Below are 19,871 nucleotides of genomic sequence, written 5' to 3'. Positions count from 1 at the left end.
GTTCCTGTATTAGAGACTTTTACCTTTCCCTCAGATGACAGTGACTGATATAATATATGTCTCAGGGAGCAACTGCTGCAAGCTCTTAATATTACTGCAATGATGGGTTGATATAGAAACCCAGTTGCTATAGTGGTGATATGGACTTTGTAGGCTGAACATGGCAATGTTTGTAAGCAAAGCTGTGAGATAATAGTAGTGTTGTTTGCTATCGGGTGATAAAAGAAGGTTGTATACAAATTTAATTTCTGATGTGGCTTATTTGGATCATTTTGTTTTGACATTAAGTTAAGTAACATTTAAGTAGAATATTCACAAGACCAGATATGTAATAGTATTTTGGATCTGCACCGCTCATTCGGTCTTAAAGTGACAGAAGCCCCTGCTGCTTTCTGTGTCATGAATGTTAATCAAACAACAGAAGTCAAAGAGAAAAATTACTTTTAATTAGTTTTAATATGTTTATTTATACAGTGATACTATGTACTATTTACACTATATATTATTTTACAATATGTTTGTGTCTTTGTTATATATGCTTGTAATTTGTTTTATTGTTTTCTATGCATATTCACTCACCTACAAAATCACCCCAATCATGCTAGAATGATTAATTCCTTCCAAATTGAGCCATTTCAAGTTATCAGGTGATTTTCTTTCATATCGCAATATATCGCAATGTCAGTTTTTTTCCAATATTGTGCAGTCCTAGTCATAAATAATGTGTAGTCACCAAGCGGCAACCTCCCCCAGTTTCTCGTGAAGCCAATACGGAAGTGACTTAAACTGCAATTCATCGACTGGCCGCTAGGGACAGGCTGCAAAAGAGAGCAGAATCTCATTGAGTCCCATACCTAATTTTACCTCATTGAGTTAAAATATCTAATTTTACAGCCTGGTGGAAATTGTGGTTTTGGTCTATACTGCTAATTTTGCCCTTCATGACAACTGTGAACTTCATGACAATACAATAAGGTGTATATTGAATTTGATCTTTTAAGGTCTGTCTTAGTACATTAGGGCACATTGAGCGTTTTTCACATTAAGTGTTAAAGAATGTCCCAATTTTTTTTGTGCTGGTGCTGTATGGAGCCCAAAACTTTCAGTTTGTTCACATGTCTTTGTTTTCCTTCATTTGAGAGGTGATAAATATTTGTGGCTTGAAACAGATGGAAAAATTACAGGCGTTCTATGGATGTTTTGCAAGTCTTATGACTGAATACTGTTTTTTGTTGTTGTTGTTGTTTAAAGACCCAAGTAGAGGTCATCGCTCCTTTCACACAGGCACTACTCTGACACCTCACTGCACATGTTTTCTATATTTTTGGATTACTAATCCTTTAAGTGTTTAATTATTTATTTAATTGTCTTTATTTTTCAGTTTGAATTTTAATTCAGTTTTGATTTTTAGAACATGGATACCATACCAGTATGAATGTCATGATATTGTGGCAAGACTAGTGCATACCTTGGTTTTTATTGCAAGGTTACTAAATGTGCTTTTACGCCATGCAGATTACACCTAACATAGAAGAGACTTACAGATGTTATTGAATTTGCCGAAATTGCCTTTTTAGAAAATCACAACATTTTCATCACTGTAACAAGAGTGTATGTTTTCTCTTTTCTCTTAATGCAGCTGTGCTCCTCGTAACAATGGCAGACACACAGCCCGATCCCTCCACTCAGCCGGAACTGATGAATGAGGACGAGCCCTTCTTCAGTAACCTGGACCTCTTCCTCTTCTCTCTCATCGCTGGCCTGCTCATCTACTGGCTGATATTCCGCAAAAAAACTGAACCCATTCCAGAGTTTAAAAAGCTAGAGACTGCGTAAGTACCTGACATGTTTATCAAATAAGTCACGTTTCTCAAGATAAAGAGTGGAGAATGGTAGAATGCAAAACTGGAAAAATCTTCACTTGTTATAAAGTCTTGGATATCTTTTTTTTTTTTTTAAAAGCAAGTCATGAACTGTCCAGAAATTGTTGGGTCATATTTGACCTCAAAATTAATAAAGGTAATGAAGCTTCTTTTTAAGATAATTATACTTTTTTTATTGTAAAGCTGAGAATTATTTAAATTTTAAAGTGCAACTATTAGGATACATCATGGTAGTGTGTGTTGTACCAATTTATGCAATTTATTAATTTCACTCTCACAAATTAACGTTTTTTTTTTTTTTTTTGCTGACTATGAAATGTGATTGGTCCAAAGTCCTTCTCCACAAAACAGGATATTAAACACAAAGATCTCCTGTTATATCTTCTGTCATTCTGTCACCTCACTCAGCAGTTTTGGGCTCAGTGTGGATGGGCAAATTGCTTGCTGTTAGTAACTTGTCACTTTGAAATTTGGTGTTACATTAATGAGAATTTTAGGAGAAATGTGCTTATTTTTTCTAGAAAAAAAAAAAGAATAAGAAATTAAATTGACAGCTGAAATGCCGTTATCATTGTACTTCCTGCTAAAAAGCTACAGTCCTCCTGGAAACATTTGTGTTTTCTTATGCCGTACTTCATACTGCTGACGCAAGAGTTGCATGGAATGTTTATTGCTTGCTTAGCCTTGAGAAATGTCATTGGTAAAGGTCTTATTCAATGCCAGACATTATAGTCACTCCTGAGCTTATAAAGAGAGATAATGAACTGCAGCTGTAACTTCCTCATAGTTGAAGGACACATTTTGTGCTTCATTTATCTCTATCCCATACATCACCTGGCTTAAGAGACAGGAATAGTGTTGGGAAAGAAAATGTTACTTGAATTAAAAAAAACAAACAAACATATAAATAAATTCCATAAATGGTTCAGCAAATAATAGCCTAATATTTCATATTATAATTCAGCCCAATAATGACATAACTGAATAGTAGCAAACATTTGTATCTCTGCAAAGGATTCACACTTGTCACCAATGGAAAAAGGCTGTATGTAAATCAAAATCATAAATTAAAAGTTTAAATAAAATATGCAGCTAACACCATTTTATAGTAGTATACCAGACCTACTAAACACATTATAGTGAGGACTAGACATCACTTCTCACTGGAGGAAAAAATGATGAAAACATTACTAATTTGGAAATGTTATTTTATTTTAATCTGATATTTTGTTTCTTAAATACACTTTAATAAACATATCATGTGATTTTAATACTTTTATAATGATCATCCTTTTTCATCTAAGATTGGCAAGTAACTATGCGTGGCCATTTTTGTTTACATTAAAGCATGTAGCGTTGGAGAAGAGCAGGTCTTTCAAAACAAATTGCCCATTCATTGTCACTCGTTGCCTCAGAAGAAATGGGTGTTAGTGACTGGTGGACTGGGAAAACACTAAAGTGTTTCTGCTTTCCTTATATAAAGTCATTATTTGAAATGTCAGAGGGCTAGGTGGTATGACAATATATACTATCGTTACCAAGGTATAAAATGTCTATCGTTAGAGATTTTGCTATATCGCGGTATTTAATCCTAAAGCGGGCAACGTGATCTGGGGTGAGGGAGGGAAAATTTGGGTCTCATTTCTTGGTTTCATGTTGAAAAGGTGTTTGTTTGTTGTGAATATTTTGATATATTGACTTTGTTCATAATTTTTTTTTTTTGGTTAACTTACGGGCAGCATTTAAAAACAACATGACCACCTGTAGTGGGAAATCTACTAACCTTCTGATAAAAGTTGATACATTTTTACAATATTTGGAGGGGACTTACATGTATAAAAAGTTGTTGTTCAGTGTTAGCTAATTACATTTATGTTGAAATTTTATGAATTTAATATTTATATTTTTCATAATTCATCTGTAAATGTTTGTATCTCCCAGGTCACGTTGCCTGTTTGGGGGTATAAATCAATTGAAAACAGAATGCTTGTTTGACAATGCGTATAACAACATTATAGCCAGATTTTTTTTAAAATATTATTCTCTCATAACTTAAACTAAACATTCTTTTAAAATTCTGTTAAACAATAAGTATAATGCCTATTTATGAATATATTGTATAGTGCTGTATAATATTTAATATGCTAATTTCTAGGCCCTATAAATTATCAATACAACCAAAACCTTGCTGAAAAACTTGTTTTACACAATCTACTTCATGCCTTCTGTCCTCTGATTGATAATTCATACTTTTTTTATCAAGTCTCTTTTTGCTCAGAAATCTTTAATGATTTTTTTAAGTAAATGTAAGATAAACATTTACTGTACTGTTTTCTTAATTATTCATACATTATTTTTTAATGTTAAATATTAAAAATTATTTTTACATTTTTCATGTTAATGTAAATGTCAAATTGACACAACAGACTTGTGGGTAACATTTTCCATCTCTTAATTATCATTGATTTGCAATGAATTGCACATATATGCCATAAAATTGTGCTTCAAAAAATTAGTGAAATTGTTGAAAATAAGAACTTGTTCTTAAGTGACTTGCCTGGATAAATAAAGGTTAATATTAATTTTCAATTTTAATGTGCATCATTATCTGAGTGAGCCAATTGTCAGCGCTGTCGGTGTTGCCACAGTCATAAATGAGGAACTGCTCAAGTTACTTCTAGAGAAATAATCACAATACATTGTTTTAATTTTATTTGTAATGTTTTTTTGTTTTTGTTTTTTGTTTCAGGTTTATTATGATTAATGTTCATTTTATGTCTACAATATAATGCTATCCAATCACTGCACTCAAACTAGGAAAATATGTCTAATTTAAGACTAGTTATTTTTGAATATTTGGAAATATTGCTTTATTTGAACATCTTCATTTTGATATAATACTTGATGATTGTATTCAGGGTAAAGTGCATGAAAGCAATTCAAACATTATTATTTCATTCACTGTAGGAATGCTAAGGGGTTGATTTGTAAAGTTTTACTCATATTTAATGTTTGATGTGATGCATAACCTTGTCTATTCTAATTCTAATGCTTGTCTATTCTATCTCTAATTCTAATGCTCTTTAATGTGATGTTTGTATTCTGTTCTTGCATTCTTTAATAAAAAGGTGGTCAGACTGAAGTATTGTGCTTATACATGCAGTAGGCTTGTGCGCTCCCCTTTAAATCATGAAACATGCATCAGAATAACATGACATAATTGTTTGTTTTATCACACCCGATTAATGATTATAAACTGAGGTTGGTGTGTCATGATTACGTATCATTTATGATACCCAGTTCCCTGTAACCATTTACAAAGTTGGCTGAGTGTGCCTTTGTCCCTATAGCACACCACATACATATGAAAATGTGTAATGAATGACCCTATAAATCAAACTAATAATGGTTTGTTATTGTCTTCCAGTATCCGCACTCATCAGTCCAGCCCCTTATGTTACTGTTTCACAGATTTTATCTTTTAGTGGCAAAACTGTATTTACATCTGTGTCTGTAGAGGAAACATGGATTTTTTTTGTTTAAAAATGTGCAAAAGTACTCTTTTATTTTATTAAACAAAAGTCATGCAGTCAGCTGTTAAAGGTGCAGTTTGATTGATTCTGTTGATTTCAAAATTCGGAATCAATTCCAAGAATCAATTCTGAATTAAAGCTGCAAGCAGCGAAGAAAGGGCCCTCGCTCCCATGCAACCACCACCCGGTTGCTTTAGGAAAACAGAACACGGTGGGCAATATGCATTTAATTATATAAATATAATAGGACAACATCAGTAATTTGTATTTGCCACACTTCCTGCTACCAGCAGTATATATCATAAGATCAGTAGATTTAGTCAACTAAAATCTAATTTAGTTAAATTGCAATGCATTAAGTAAGCATTTCTCGAACAAAACACAGATCCAATACACTGATATGCATCTGATATACCCCTAAACTGTTTGTTCACTTAAGACAACTAACTGTACTTTACTTGTACTTTAAGCGGCCCGTTTTTGACTGTTCAAGTGCAAAAACACACGAAAGAGAGCTCAATTCAGTACTTGTCAGGGATTGACACACTTATCATTGATGTACTATTATAGTTTTGTTTAAAATTTGATTTTTTTTTTTTAGTTTTTCTGCTTTCATTGTAATTTTAATTTTATCAGGTTAAGCTACAGCTTGGAAACTAGATTAAATAAAATAAGTTCACATTGTTATATATTTATTTTATTTCAGTTAACGTTTATTTCAAGTAATGAAAATTTTTTATGTTTTTAGAATTAGTTAATTATAATAACCCTTATACCTGTAAAATATATAGAATAATGTGTCAAATAATGTTCTTAGTCTTTCCTTGCTGTGACAGAAGATACAGTCGTTTACTATAAATTAAATTAAATTAAATTAAATTAAATTAAATTAAATTAAATTAAATTAAATTAAATTAAATTAAATTAAATTAAATTAAATTAAATACAGTTTATTGTCTAAACAAAATGACAATAATGACCAGGAAAAAAAAAAAAATTATAAACCATCCCGAAATACACAGTGACTCTTATTTTGAAATGTCTACAGTCTGCACTGTAGCAGTAGCAGGCTGCTCATTCAGATGAGGGAGATAAAACATGCATTCTTACAACCGTCTAAAACATACTACCATATAAACATCGTGTAGTAAACATTGTCATAATTCATCAACATTAGCTTATAAGCAATCACTTGGCATAAATGTGCGCTATGCATTAATTGTGACGCAGTCTGAAGTGCTGCTGGGCGAGCCTTTAGAGAACGCAACAGCACTGCTTTTTCCCACGGTTAGATCAGCACGTTACACTTCAAATGTGCTCATCTTCCACACAGGACAGCAGTCCTGACTGGATATCTTCCCAAATTGTCCCTCTCCATAATTTTCGTCTCTTTTTTATTCGTTGACGAAAATTAGAGTAGATTTTAGTCATAGTTTTAGTCATTCAAAAAACATTTTTATTTAGTCATCGTCTCGTTTTCGTCTGTGAAAAAATGTTGTTGAAGAAAATTATGACAAATTATTCATCAACGAAATGAACACTGCATGTGTCTACCAAATTTCATACTTGTATGTGAAAAAGGGCACTTAATTGAAATTTTGTAGGTGGCACTATCGAGCCATTTTGCCACACCCAAATCTTAAACCCATATCAGATGTAAATTTTCACCACTTCTGAGGCGTGCAAAGTTTCATGAGTTTTTGAGCATGTTTAGGCCCTCAAAAATGCGATTCATTTTGGAGAAGAAGAATAATTGACCTAGCAATTACAATAAGGTCCTCACACCATTGGTGCTCGGGCCCTAACTAGTTTGTATTGCTAAAAGTTAAAGAACACAGACGTAGCAGCTCATTTCCATAATGACCAACGCAATCTACCAAGAGCAGCGCAAATTAATGTAGAATTGCAAATCAGGTGCGAGTAATATATTAACAACACAGGCACAGCAAATTAAAAATATAATGTTGCTTGGCAAATAATATGTTCGAATAACATCTTTCTCTGGCATTCCAAATAAATGAACACGAGTTAAGAAAATCTGCTCTCTGTTCTCTGCGGTTCCTCCTCCTACTTCATTTATCGCCACACATCAAGCATAAAATGGATTGATGATTTCGAGCAGGAGTGAGCCTGCAGTGTATCCGCCATTTGTGAGTGAAATCAGAGCGGCAAATGAATGGTAATCAGTTGTCTCCTCAAAATAGTCTGTTTGCAAGCAGCAGAAAACCGTCTACATGCAATGCTGGAAACCCAAATGTTGTTTACTCTGCTGCACATAATAGCTCCAAATTAATAAAGAACACAATTTACTGACCGCGTTCTGTTTTCTATCGTGCACCGTGCACGTCTATGATGACATAAGATGAACGTAAACGCACCAGGGTTCGATAGAATCAATTTGAGTGTGAAACCAGACCAACGCTGCAATATCGCGTTCAATATCGATATGAATCGCCGTCGATATTGAACGTGATATTGCGTGGCTTGTCAGTGAACTACGGCTCTGTCTATTAAATGGCGCTCCATTTGAAAGCAGGTGATGGCGATTTAGCGGTTATCAGGGAACTGGCTTTACTGACGAAATGCGCGTGACAAAAGCATTCGATATATCGCCCAGCCCTAGTGAGAACTGAGAAGATTTTTGCACATATCCGAAGCGTGCACGGGAAGCGCGTGCACAGCGTTTAAATATTGAGTTCTCTTCAAAGTCTTGCACTTGAACGGACAAATTTACACAAAAATTATGTCAACATGCCCGTCTTGGCGAGTATTCTAACAAACATAGTAAGTTATGTCTTAAGTGAGCTTAAACACTGGAGAAAGAACGAACGCATGTATTTAGTATCAGTGTACTGTATCCGTGCATTGTCTTAAAGTGAGAGCAGCCTAATATTTCTGCTATCTGTGTTTTTAATGTTAATCAAACAACTAAAGACATGGAATTCACTCACTGCGTTTGACTGAATAGCTTGTGTAGCTTAATTAATAATAAATAATGATTCATGTTTAATTTATACAGTGAAGATAATATGCATTGTTGTTTTATTTGATTAGCTACTTTATTCAATTTCTGTACCTGAAAACTACTGTTGGATACCTGAAAAACCTGAAAAGCATTGTTTATTTTATTTGTATTTTGTATTGCTCCACTGTATTTATTTGTGCTGTTGCTTGTAGTTTTTTTTTAATCTTATTTTATTTCTTTTTATTTGACAGTAGTCCTTTTTTCCCTGAACATAGCACATTCCGAAGTGTACCAAAACCATGACCCTAAAACTGTGATAAAAACCGAACCATGAGAAAATTGAGCCGTTGCACCCCTAATATGCAGTGAGTAAAATGAACTGTGCCCACACTTTTTCATCGATAATTTGTCACTGCGTTTGTTTAGTAAGTCCTGACTAGTTTTTTAACACCAAAAGAGGGTTTGCGCTAGTGCAAGCTGTTAGTAAATCTGTCCGGCAATAGTTTCACTACAAATACTAAAACTTGAACTGACAATGATAAAAAATTAGGAAAATATATTTCATTGTTCATGATTGTTCATGATGTTCAATTAAATTGATAGTGTCATTTACAATAAACAATAAATAACATCAGTCAGATAAAGGATATCATTTTATTTTTTACTGTTGTCAAAAATCAAACAATCTTTTATGCAATAATAATACAATAAATATACATGCTTTGAGTATTTTTTCGAATCAAGTCCCAGAATTACTCAAAGGAGACATATCATGTTTTTTTTTTTTCTGCAAGGCTTCGCTTCACATGACTGAAATTTTAACTTTTTGTGAAGTGCTTCAGTCCCATTGGGAAAAATATGAGGAAAGATGGGTTGAGCAGATGCTCGTTCAAAGAAGAAATTAGCGATGTTTCGCCTACACAGTACACAGTCACTCAGTTGTTTATGGAAAAAAATTCACTGCCATAAATATTTTAAAATGATTCAGCACAAACAATTTTAGAACAAGTCTAGTTTTCTATGGAATTACCATATTAAGAACTGTTTTCATTGTAATGGGGTCTGTAAGGAATGGCCTCTCTCTCTGTCTGTCTCTGTTATATTACTTAATGTTGTGCTTATGAAAGTATATATCTTTTCAGAGCCATATGTCAATGGAGATTGTATTTAGCAAGGCCAGCCAAGTGTTTCTCTGAGCTTTCCAAAGGTGGAAAGTTGAGGCAGAACACAAGCCCTCCATTATGTTCACCCTATTTTTTTCTCTCTCTCCCATTTATGTGGAAACCATTTCCAATTTGTCTCGCTGCTCTCAGTGCCTGGCCTGTCACAGGAGGATCCTTTTATGATAGGATGTGGTTGCCATGGCGATCCTGCTCTCTGGAAGGAGGGGCGGACCGCACCGCAGACATTTGCTGTCTTCAAAACCAACGACTGTCATTTTCAAAACTGTTGCTACGGCTACAGGATTGTTCTGGCATTTGCTGATTGTGTGTGTCTTTTTCTCTGGGTTGATGAGAGGGTGAAGAACAATAAGAAACCAACGGACCTTTCTCAAGTTCTCGTTTTGTTTACATGAGTTTTGGCATGTCTGCATGCTTCAGATTTGCTGCTTATGCATGGGATTTCATCAAAGAGTCCTGCTTTGTGGTGTCCAGATGTTGCTGGTGCACGACAATAGTGAATATATCCTGTCTCAGCTGCAGAATATGAGCACTGAACCCTGTTGACATGATGCTTCACAGTGTCATTAGCTGTCTCCGTCTGCAGACCTTCCTGATGGAGGAGGGACGGTGTAAAAGCCTCTCACAAGCTCCAACTTTGTCAGGAATGCTGCTTTACTCTGGAAACGACTCCTTCACATACAATCACATTCTAGCTCTCCTTCAGGTCCTCATTGGGATTTTTTTACTCTATTTATCAGCTCTCTTGTATTGTGGCTCTTGGGTTGGCGTCAGCCTCTGACTCGCTCTGTCGGTGTGAGCAGGAAGCCAGCATGTACAACAGATGTTCTTTCTTACCCATGGCGGTGCCTTGTTTTTCCAGTGTGCGCTATAGTTAATAGTTTGTCGACGAGTCTATCTTGCCGTCACCTTTCTTGGATGTGCTTCTTATCACCATGGGGTGTGTGTTTTCTTTACCGGAGGACCGGCTGGTTGCAATAGACAGGTGAGTGTTTACGGTGATGATCTCTCTGGGTCTCATGAAGTCCTTAATGTTTGGCCGACATGACACCCAGAGGGATGCATATGTAACATTTAAAACTTTGAGTTTTTGTCTGTGTTTTACACATCTTACCCTATAGAGCAGCGTATTTCAGTCTTGGTTCTGAGCATGTAGGCTGTGTCTTGGAAAAAAAGCAGCTTGGTTGAAAGAACAATTTTTTCTTTATTATAAAACAGCAATGACTTCTTGTTCAAGCTTTGTTTTTAAAACATGACATCATTGCTCCATAGATATAAGTTTATCCCATATCAAATTTGATGGCCAAAAGTACTGGTGATTCTAGCATTAATGAAATTGCAAAAGCAAGTATTGTCTTGTTGAATGGACATTAGTATCTTTAAAACACTGGAGTTAAAACTGAGTTCAACAGTACTTTTCACTCATTAAGTCACACTATTCACATCCTTGTGCAATAGTTGGCCACAAGCCCAGAGTTTTTACACACTGAAAAGTCTCTCACGGTTTCTCCATTCACTGCACTCTCTTGAACCCTTGAACAATTGTTTTTAAAGTGCCCCTATTATGGCATTTGAAAGGTTCCTGTTTTTGTTTTGGGACTCTACAACAACAGGTTTACATGCATGTAAGGACAAAAAACACTTTCATTGTCTTATAATATACATTTATTTTGACCTTATTTGCTCAACGATTCGCTCAACGATTGCGGTGATTGGTCAGATGACTTCTGCTCGTTAACACAGAGTACAGTATACAGTGCTTGCATCACTTACATTGTATTATAATAATGATGGTGCCCATGTTCTAAAAATAAAGACTCGGAGAGGAAATAAGTTGTTTTGTGTTTACGTTAGCGAATCCAGCCCACAGCTCGGTGATAAAAACCCAGACAGTCATAGTATATGCGTTAGCCTTACACAGAAACGTATTAATAAAGCATTGCAGTTGCACACCAACGTACACTCCAAGTAATAATAACGACAAACATTTGACACAATTCTAGACAATTGCGAGCGAATACATATTGCTGTTAGCTGGTTAGCCGAAGACCTACAAGCTGCGCGGAGCGTACACAACACGCACAACTAAATACGCATTGTGCATGCTACAGAGAACATAACGGCAACCATTATTGATCAAACTTGCAGGTTGTGATTTGAGGAGGAAGAAGCTGATCCAAATAAACTATAACAACCATAACAACTGGCTTGCGAATCCCTCTTTGAACGCATTTAGGTTGAAGAAGAAGTCCGTAAAATGATGGGAACGCAACACAAGATTCGGGCTATACTGCTATAGTGTTGTTGTAAAGATGAACTTTATCTTCACATATTGCCAGTGTTTGAGCGGTTTCAAGTTTTCCCTGGTGTCTGTGTGCGCAATACGTGGGCGGGCAATATGCTCATGTTTCGTTGTGATGTCACAACGAAGTGGCTTGGGATTCGTTTTACTCCAGTCGACTCTTTTAAGAGACAATAACTTTATATACGGTGCACTTTCAGATTTAAAACTTTGCAGGATGTTTTCATTCTCTTAGAACTATGTTACACACTACATGAAAGGTAATTTTCAAAAATCAATAATAGGGAAACTTTAATGTGTGTGTTGATGGAAAGATGAAGGCAAGGGTTTTGGATGTAGATTATAAACTTCTCAAAAAGTGCTCTGTTCTTGAATCTCAGTGTCAAGGTGCATAAGTGTAAATACAGGTCAGGTGGATGAAAGTTGAATAAGATGATCGAGTGATGATTATATATTTTATTACTCTGAAAATACTATTATTTTTATATTAATATACTATTAGTTTTATTATTATTTATTCTTCAACAATTATTTAACTTTTGTATAATTTTTTTTTAAATTCTTTTACATTACATTTAACTAATTATTTTATATTTTACATTCGTCTTATATATTCATTTGATTTATTTTACAATTTTAAAACTGCTTACTGTAAGTTATAGAATAACATTCAACTGAAAATTTGCAGTAAAACAAATAGCATTTTTTCCTTAACATCAACATTAAAAGAAAAAAAGACCAACAAATTTAATTTCCATTTCAGTTTTGTCTGTCTGACATAAAAACAAATTGTATGATGATAAAACATGCTATGTGAACAGTGATGTAGCTGCATGCTCGGATATTGGCGCATCTCACTAATGACATGGGTGTGCAAATTAGCAGCAAATCTTTTCTAGACGAGTGCTTTTCCTGGGACACTGAAGAGGCCAATCAGATTTCCATTGCTTCATGGCCCCATTCTTAGCTAGCCACTGTAATGAGATCCAGAAAGTAGTCCGGAGTCTTGAATAGGCCCCCACCCCAAATATTTCCTAAAGCTCCAGTTTAAATGACAATAAATCCCTGATCAATGTGGTCTGTTGGTTCTGGGCACATGTTTCAGTGTTTTCAGGAATGCTTGAAACCTCAATAATATTTGTTCATTTACTTTGATTTATTTACTTATTTTACTTATTTTATTTATATACATAGTCATTTATAATATACTTATTTGTAATCCATTTTGCTGAATGACTTCTGGTTGTCTGTGTTTTGTAGGACTTCAACAACAAGGGACACCAGTTTTATTGACAAAATGAAGAAAACGGTAAGAATTTTACCTTCTTCTTCTCCAGTACAGTTGTTAAAATATTTAAAATAAAATGATCAGACAAAATTGACAGACAAACATATCTTTAAAGGGGTCATGAATTGAGAAATCAAATTTTCTTTGATCTTTTGACAAATAAGAGGTCATTGTACTATAAAAATATTGGGTAAGTTTCAGAACTTTCTCGAAACAGCTTTTATTGAAAGATTTCAGATTTTGTCCCCATATAGTGCGACGAAAGAACGCCTCTGCGGTAGGAAATCAACACCTACTTCTGCTTTGTCTGTTACAGATTGTTTGATAATCACTTTACTTACACTTTATAGAAAATTACTAAAAGTATCAGGTGTGATATCTCAAAAAACAACAATATGGAAGAAAATGCTTACATATTATGGCCAGGGAAGAAAACTAACAGGCACAGATGAAGGGATAACATGATAATGTTTTTGAATTGAACTGATTATTGGCTCTCCACCAAACATCCTCTGAGGGTTAGTCTGTTTAGATTTTTTGACTTTGCAGGATGTAAAAATAACTCCTTTTTAAAAGTCAATGAAGTACAAATAATGATACAAGAACATAATGTTTTCTTTGGTGAATCTTTTGGAATAGTCATTGAAATACTGATGAAATACTAATGACTTAATATAATCTTCTAGGGCAAGAACATTGTCGTGTTTTACGGCTCACAGACGGGCACAGCTGAAGAGTTTGCCAATAGACTTGCAAAAGATGCTCATCGCTATGGCATGAAGGGGATGGCAGCGGACCCAGAGGAATATGACATGGTAATACATATGATCCCTCTGTCAGTGCTAGATTTATTTAGCACTTCATAATCACAAACATTTTTTTATCTATGGTATGAAAATCATCTTTATCCTCAACAAGCTCTTTCCCTTTTCCCATTTGTGTTTGTTCACACACTCATTTTTTCTTTCCAGGGTGAGCTCTCTCGTCTGGCTGAGATTGACAACTCTTTAGCGATCTTCTGCATGGCCACGTATGGAGAGGGCGACCCCACTGATAATGCTCAAGACTTCTATGATTGGTTACAGGAGGGCGATGCTGACCTCAGTGGAGTTAAATATACAGTGAGTTCGTCATCATACCAATTTCAGGATTTTAGTAAGGAAAAACACCGTGACTTCCTCCTGTCATGTTCAGTTTATTAGTTGTGTGCTCAGAGCTTTTCAGTTTAAGCAGTTGTCAAAGCACTCTGTTATACACAAACCAAAAGCAATGTGTTTCTACTATTTTAGGTACTAACACTTTTTGAACAAACAAGTCCCATGACACAATGCATCAGAGCAGAAGTGATTCTGAGGAATGTTGTGTCATACTTCTCCAAGCCAAAGTCTTAGACAGCTTACTCTATGTATGCTCTATTTCTACTACTTTAGGTACTAACACTTTTTGAACAAACAAGTCCCATGACACAATGCATCAGAGCAGAAGTGATTCTGGGGAATGCTGTTTCATACTTCTCCAAGCCAAAGTCTTAGACAGCTTACTCTATGTATGCTACACGGAAATAGTGCAAAGTTCAGTGACTCAGCATAATCACTGGTTTAAAAAAACTCTGAGCAAAGATATTTGCCAGGAGATTTAGCAGAAGTGCAAACTACAAATATGACTGAGCAACTTTTGCATAAGTGAGTTTAAAGAAGTAGCTCACCCAAAATGAAAAGTCTTTCATTTACTCTCCTTAATATCATTCCAAACCCATATACTGTTATTTTTCTGTTGTATCCACTTTATTTTTAACGTGTGCATGACTATTTGTAAATTGAATGTGTTTGGCTTCCTATGTCATCCACCTCCTGTTATTTTTAGCTTGTTATGCTGCTTGGTATTGCAAACTAGTATTTCTTACCATCTTATTTTTAATGTATTGTCATAATTTGGTTTGTAGCACAATAAGTTTTACTGTTTACTGCACTTTTTTGTTATTCCTCCAGTTTCTCTATAGCAGCTAATAAATCAGAAGTCGCACAATCACAGAAAATAGCTTACTTCTGTGTTGAAAAATAGGAATTTTCAGTTAGCTCTTTTCATTTGACATTAATTCATGGAGACCTCAGTCAAGCTCCAAAAAAGGGGAAAAATAACACCATATTTTTGAAACAGACCATACTTTTTATTAAATTTAAATGAATGTATGTTTTTAGTGCATTATTTGGAGAGACTGGAAAAGCATAGCGCCAGACACAAGTCCAAATCAATTAAATACATAAACTTCTGACGGAGTCCAAAAATACAGTGGCAAGAAAAAGTATGTGAACCACTTGCAGAATCTGTGAAAATGTGAATAATTTTAATGAAATAAGAGAGATAATACAAAATGCATGTTATTTTTTGTTTAGTACTGTCCTGAGTAAGATATTTTACATAAAAGATGTTTGCATTTAGTTCACAAGACAAAACAATTGCTGAATTTATTAAAATAACCCCATTCATAAGTATGTGAATCATTGATTCTCAATACTGTGTGTGGTTACCTGATGATCCACGACTGTTTTTATGTTTTATGATGATTGTTCATGAGTCTCTTGTTTGTTCTAAACAGTTAAACTGAGCTCTGTTCTTCAGAAAAATCCTCCAGCTCCTGCAGATTCTTCAGTTTTCAAGCATTTTTGTATATTTGAACCCTTTCCAGCAGTGACTGAATGATTTTGAGATCCGTGTTTTCACACTGAGGACAATTGAGATGCTCAAACTCAACTATTAAAAAAAGGTTCAAACATTCACTGATGCTCCAGAAGGAAACACAAAGCATTAAGAGTTGCGGTCTGAAAACTTTTGAACAGGATGAAGATGTCACAATTTTTTTTATTTTTTTTAAATATCGTTGTTTTACATTTAGTACTGCCCTTTGGAAGCAACAGAAGATACTTGCATGTTTCCCGGGAAAAAAATTAAGTACAATTTACCTTGATAGTTGAATTCAAAAGTTTTCACCCCTCTGCTCTTAATGCACCGTGTTTCCTTCTGGAGCATCAGTGAATGTTTGAACCTTTTTTAATAGTTGTTTGAGTCTCTCGATTGTCTTCAGTGTGAAAAGAAGGATCTCAAAATCAATCAGTCACTGCTGGAAAGGGTTCAAATATGCAAGAATCCTTGAAAGCTGAAGAATCTGCAGGAGCTGGAGGATTTTTCTGATGAACAGAGCTCAGTTTAACTGCTCAGAACAAACAAGGGACTCATGAACAACCATCACAAAACAAAAAAACAGTCGTGGATCATCCAGGTAACCACACACAGTACTGAGAATCAATGGTTCACATACTTATGGGGTTATTTTAATAAATTCAGCTATTTTTTTGTCTTGTGAACTAAATGCAAACATCTTTTATGTAAAATATCTTACTCAGGACAGTACTAAACAAAAAATAGCATGTATTTTGTATGATCTCTCTTATTTTATTAAAATAATTCAAATTTTTACAGATTCTGCAAGGGGTTCACATACTTTTTATTGCCACTGTAGCTCAAAGATAAAAAACAAATAAGATCTGCACATGAAAAATGGGCCAAAAAAGCTCACATGGATTTATTGTCCAGAGGCCAGAAAAGTGCAGAGTGTGCAAAACATTTTCAGGATTAACCCTTCATCAGCCAGCACTGATAAAGGGTTGATCCTGAAAATGTTCTGGCCATTCTGGGACATCTGGCAACAACAAGGCATTTTCAGCCGCAGAACTGCCGATCACTGGATATTTTATCTTTTTCAGACCATTCTCTGTAAACCGTAGAGATGGTTGTGTGTGAAAATCCCAGCAGGTTCTGAAATACTCAGACCAGTGAGTGGATATAACAAATATATATTATATAATAATCAAAATATAAAGCGGCATCAACTGAGTTAATTGTGCTCAGAAAGCATCTTTTTCACTTATAAATTATACCCACTTGAAATGTGGGTACACAATGAGCACAGAGTGAAATAGTCCTGACAGATGTGTGTCAGATTGCAGCCTTTCTTAAATGGTTAGTTCACCCAAAAATAAAAAATATTATGTCATTTATTACTCAACCTCATGTCCTTGTACACCCATAAGGCCTTCATTCATCTTCGGAACACAAAATAAGTTATTTTTGATGAAATCTGATGGCTCAATGAGGCCTCTATAGACAGCAATGCCATTGAACTTCTCAAGATCCAGAAAGGTACTCAAAACATCTTTTGTTTGGAATCAGTGATTCGGATCGCGTGTCAAAATGCCAAACTACTAAAATCACGTGACTTTGGCGCTCCGAATCACTGATTCGAAACAAAAGATTCGAAGCAGTGTTTTGAAATCGGCCAACACTAGATATCGTTGAAAAGTCATTATTTTGTTTTTTTTGGCACACAATAAATTTTCTTGTCATTTTATAATATTAAGATTGATCCACTGTACTCACATGAACTGTTTTAAATATGTTTTGAGTACCTTTCTGGATCATGAGAAGTTCAGTGGCATTGCTGTCTGTCTGTAGAGGCCTCACCATAGACTGTAAAAAAATATGGACGTAGCGTCCGTGATGTCACCCATAGAGTTCTGAACAGCAGTTTTGACGCGTAAATGAGGCCGCGGCCATCTTAGCTGCGCGTCACCGCACGTCACTCCCGGATAACTGAAAATGGGCAAAGAGGCAGGGAGGTGGTTTGAGCTGATATGACGGGTTGCTGAAACCACGCCCGTTTAGCTTGACATGACCATGTTAGCAGGCAAAGGAGCTATCTATCTATCTTAGATAAAATATTAATGAAGATAAGTTTTATCATCAGAATGTTCTAAAGGTTTACTGTCAATCTACGGTGTTTATTTAAGATATAGATCCTCCAACACCAGTAGTTAGTGTTGGGTGTGCAAATAACAACATGGAAAATCAAACGGGACTTCATACCTTTATAATGAAATAGAGATCGCGAGATGAATCCAATCTGTGGCACTTGGGTAAAATATGAGTGTCCATTGCAAAACAAAAAACATGTCACATTTCTTCTGAATGATCTGCTCTCTGTCATCGTTCTTCAAGAAAGGATGCAATCTGAACAGCCTTTATGTTGTAAAACTGTATACGATCGTATCTAACAAACAAATGAGCCTGTGTCCAAAGTATATATTTTTTCAAAATAGTGCAGCAGTTTTAGTTATAATATCCAAGCAGTGCTGTCGGATTTTGATATCCTCCCGCCATTGTCATTGTAGTAAATCTCATAACCAAAACTTTCAGCCAATGCCACGATCCAACAAAGTGTGTTCTGTTTCTTCCGCATGCGAGCAAATCTACACAGACACATATCAGTCTCGAATATTATGCAGCAAGCCATATTTTATAATTGTATAAAATAATCGAGAAAAAAAAACGGCTGAGATGCCAAATTCAGCGGCAGCTGAGGTAAAGTGACAGCTCACAGACAGCAGCGCAATCTACCTGTCACTCAAGTGACCACGCCCTTAATTATGCAGAACGTTAAGGCTTAATATAATTTAAATGGATAAGTTATAAAAAAATTCACCCCCCTCAGAGTTGTCATGAAGGGCAAAAATAGCAGTATAGACCAAAACCACAATTTGAACCAACTTGTAAACATGTTTTTTTCTGCTATAAACTTGGCCAATTTAACATGGGACTCTATGAGATTCTGCTCTCTTTTGGAGCCTGTCCCTAGCGGCCAGTCGATGAATCGCAGTTTAAGTTACTTCCGCATTGGCTTCACGAGAGAAAGGGGGAGGTTGCTGCTTGGGCCTCACTGAGCCATCAGATTTAATCAAAAATAACTTATTTTGTGTTCCGAAGATGAACGAAGGCCTTATGGGTGTAGAACGACATGAGGGTGAGTAATAAATGATATTTTTGGGTTAACTAACCCTTTAAGATAAAATATAAGGTTAAAGGCATTAAAGAAACATGATAAAAGTTTACTTTAAAGGATTAGTTCACTTTCAAATGATTATTACCCCAAGCTTTACTCACCCTCAAGCCATCCCAGCTGTATATGACTTTCTTCTTTCTGATGAACACAATCAGAGAAATATTAATAAATATCCTGATGCATCCGAGCTTTATAATGGCAGTGAACAGGGTTCACGAGTATGAGCTGAAGAAAGTGCATTGGAATCTGACTGGAACAGATTATCGTACACTACAAATGAAATGTAATCATATGTGTTTCTGATTAGTTCCATATGTGGTTTAAATTCAAGAGGTTTTGAACCACAGTGACACATGTATTTATTTAGCACTGGTCACGTGATCTCAATACCAGGTGTAAATGGAGTCATGCATGTAATGAATATACAGCATAGAACAATTAATGTTTATATTCGTGTATATATATTATATATTTGTATAAATCATTTCTAAAACTTATTTTTAAGGTGTTTGCACTGGGCAATAAGACGTATGAGCACTATAACGCCACAGGAAAGTATGTGGACAAGAGATTAGCTGAGCTGGGAGCGCAGAGGATCTTTGATCTGGGAATGGGAGACGATGATGGAAAGTGAGTGACACATTTAAACACATTTCTGATTATATTGCTCTCTTTGAAAATGTGACTGACCAAGATCAATGTGAGCAATCAGTGAGACTCCAAAAGTGGATAGTATGAAAGTATTTCTGCTCTGTTACTGTACTTTTCAAGTGTTTTTACATCATCAGATTATTTCCAATTTGGGAAATGCACTGCCCGGCCAAAA

The 19,871-nt window shown here is 35.2% G+C and overlaps 1 protein-coding gene across 3 annotated transcripts in view; it reads left to right on the top strand.

Moving 5' to 3' along the window:
- The window catches only part of porb (P450 (cytochrome) oxidoreductase b), a 56,692-nt gene that overhangs the window by 19,349 nt on the left and 17,472 nt on the right, over positions 1–19,871 (top strand). For 2 of the 3 annotated variants that reach the window (XM_067365904.1, XM_067365903.1), the window contains 5 exons: positions 1,640–1,832; positions 13,125–13,173; positions 13,839–13,967; positions 14,124–14,273; positions 19,551–19,675. In XM_067365904.1, coding sequence (XP_067222005.1) covers positions 1,657–1,832; positions 13,125–13,173; positions 13,839–13,967; positions 14,124–14,273; positions 19,551–19,675 — 629 coding nt within the window. In that variant the 5' untranslated portion in view covers positions 1,640–1,656. Of the gene's footprint in view, positions 1–1,639; positions 1,833–9,941; positions 10,548–13,124; positions 13,174–13,838; positions 13,968–14,123; positions 14,274–19,550; positions 19,676–19,871 lie in introns of those variants that run through there. The other variant, XM_067365905.1, reaches the window with a different exon arrangement.

Source organism: Chanodichthys erythropterus, chromosome 17 (genome assembly GCF_024489055.1).
Source record: "Chanodichthys erythropterus isolate Z2021 chromosome 17, ASM2448905v1, whole genome shotgun sequence".
Classification (NCBI taxonomy): Eukaryota; Metazoa; Chordata; class Actinopteri; order Cypriniformes; family Xenocyprididae; genus Chanodichthys; species Chanodichthys erythropterus.
This window is presented reverse-complemented; position numbering and strand designations above follow the sequence as displayed.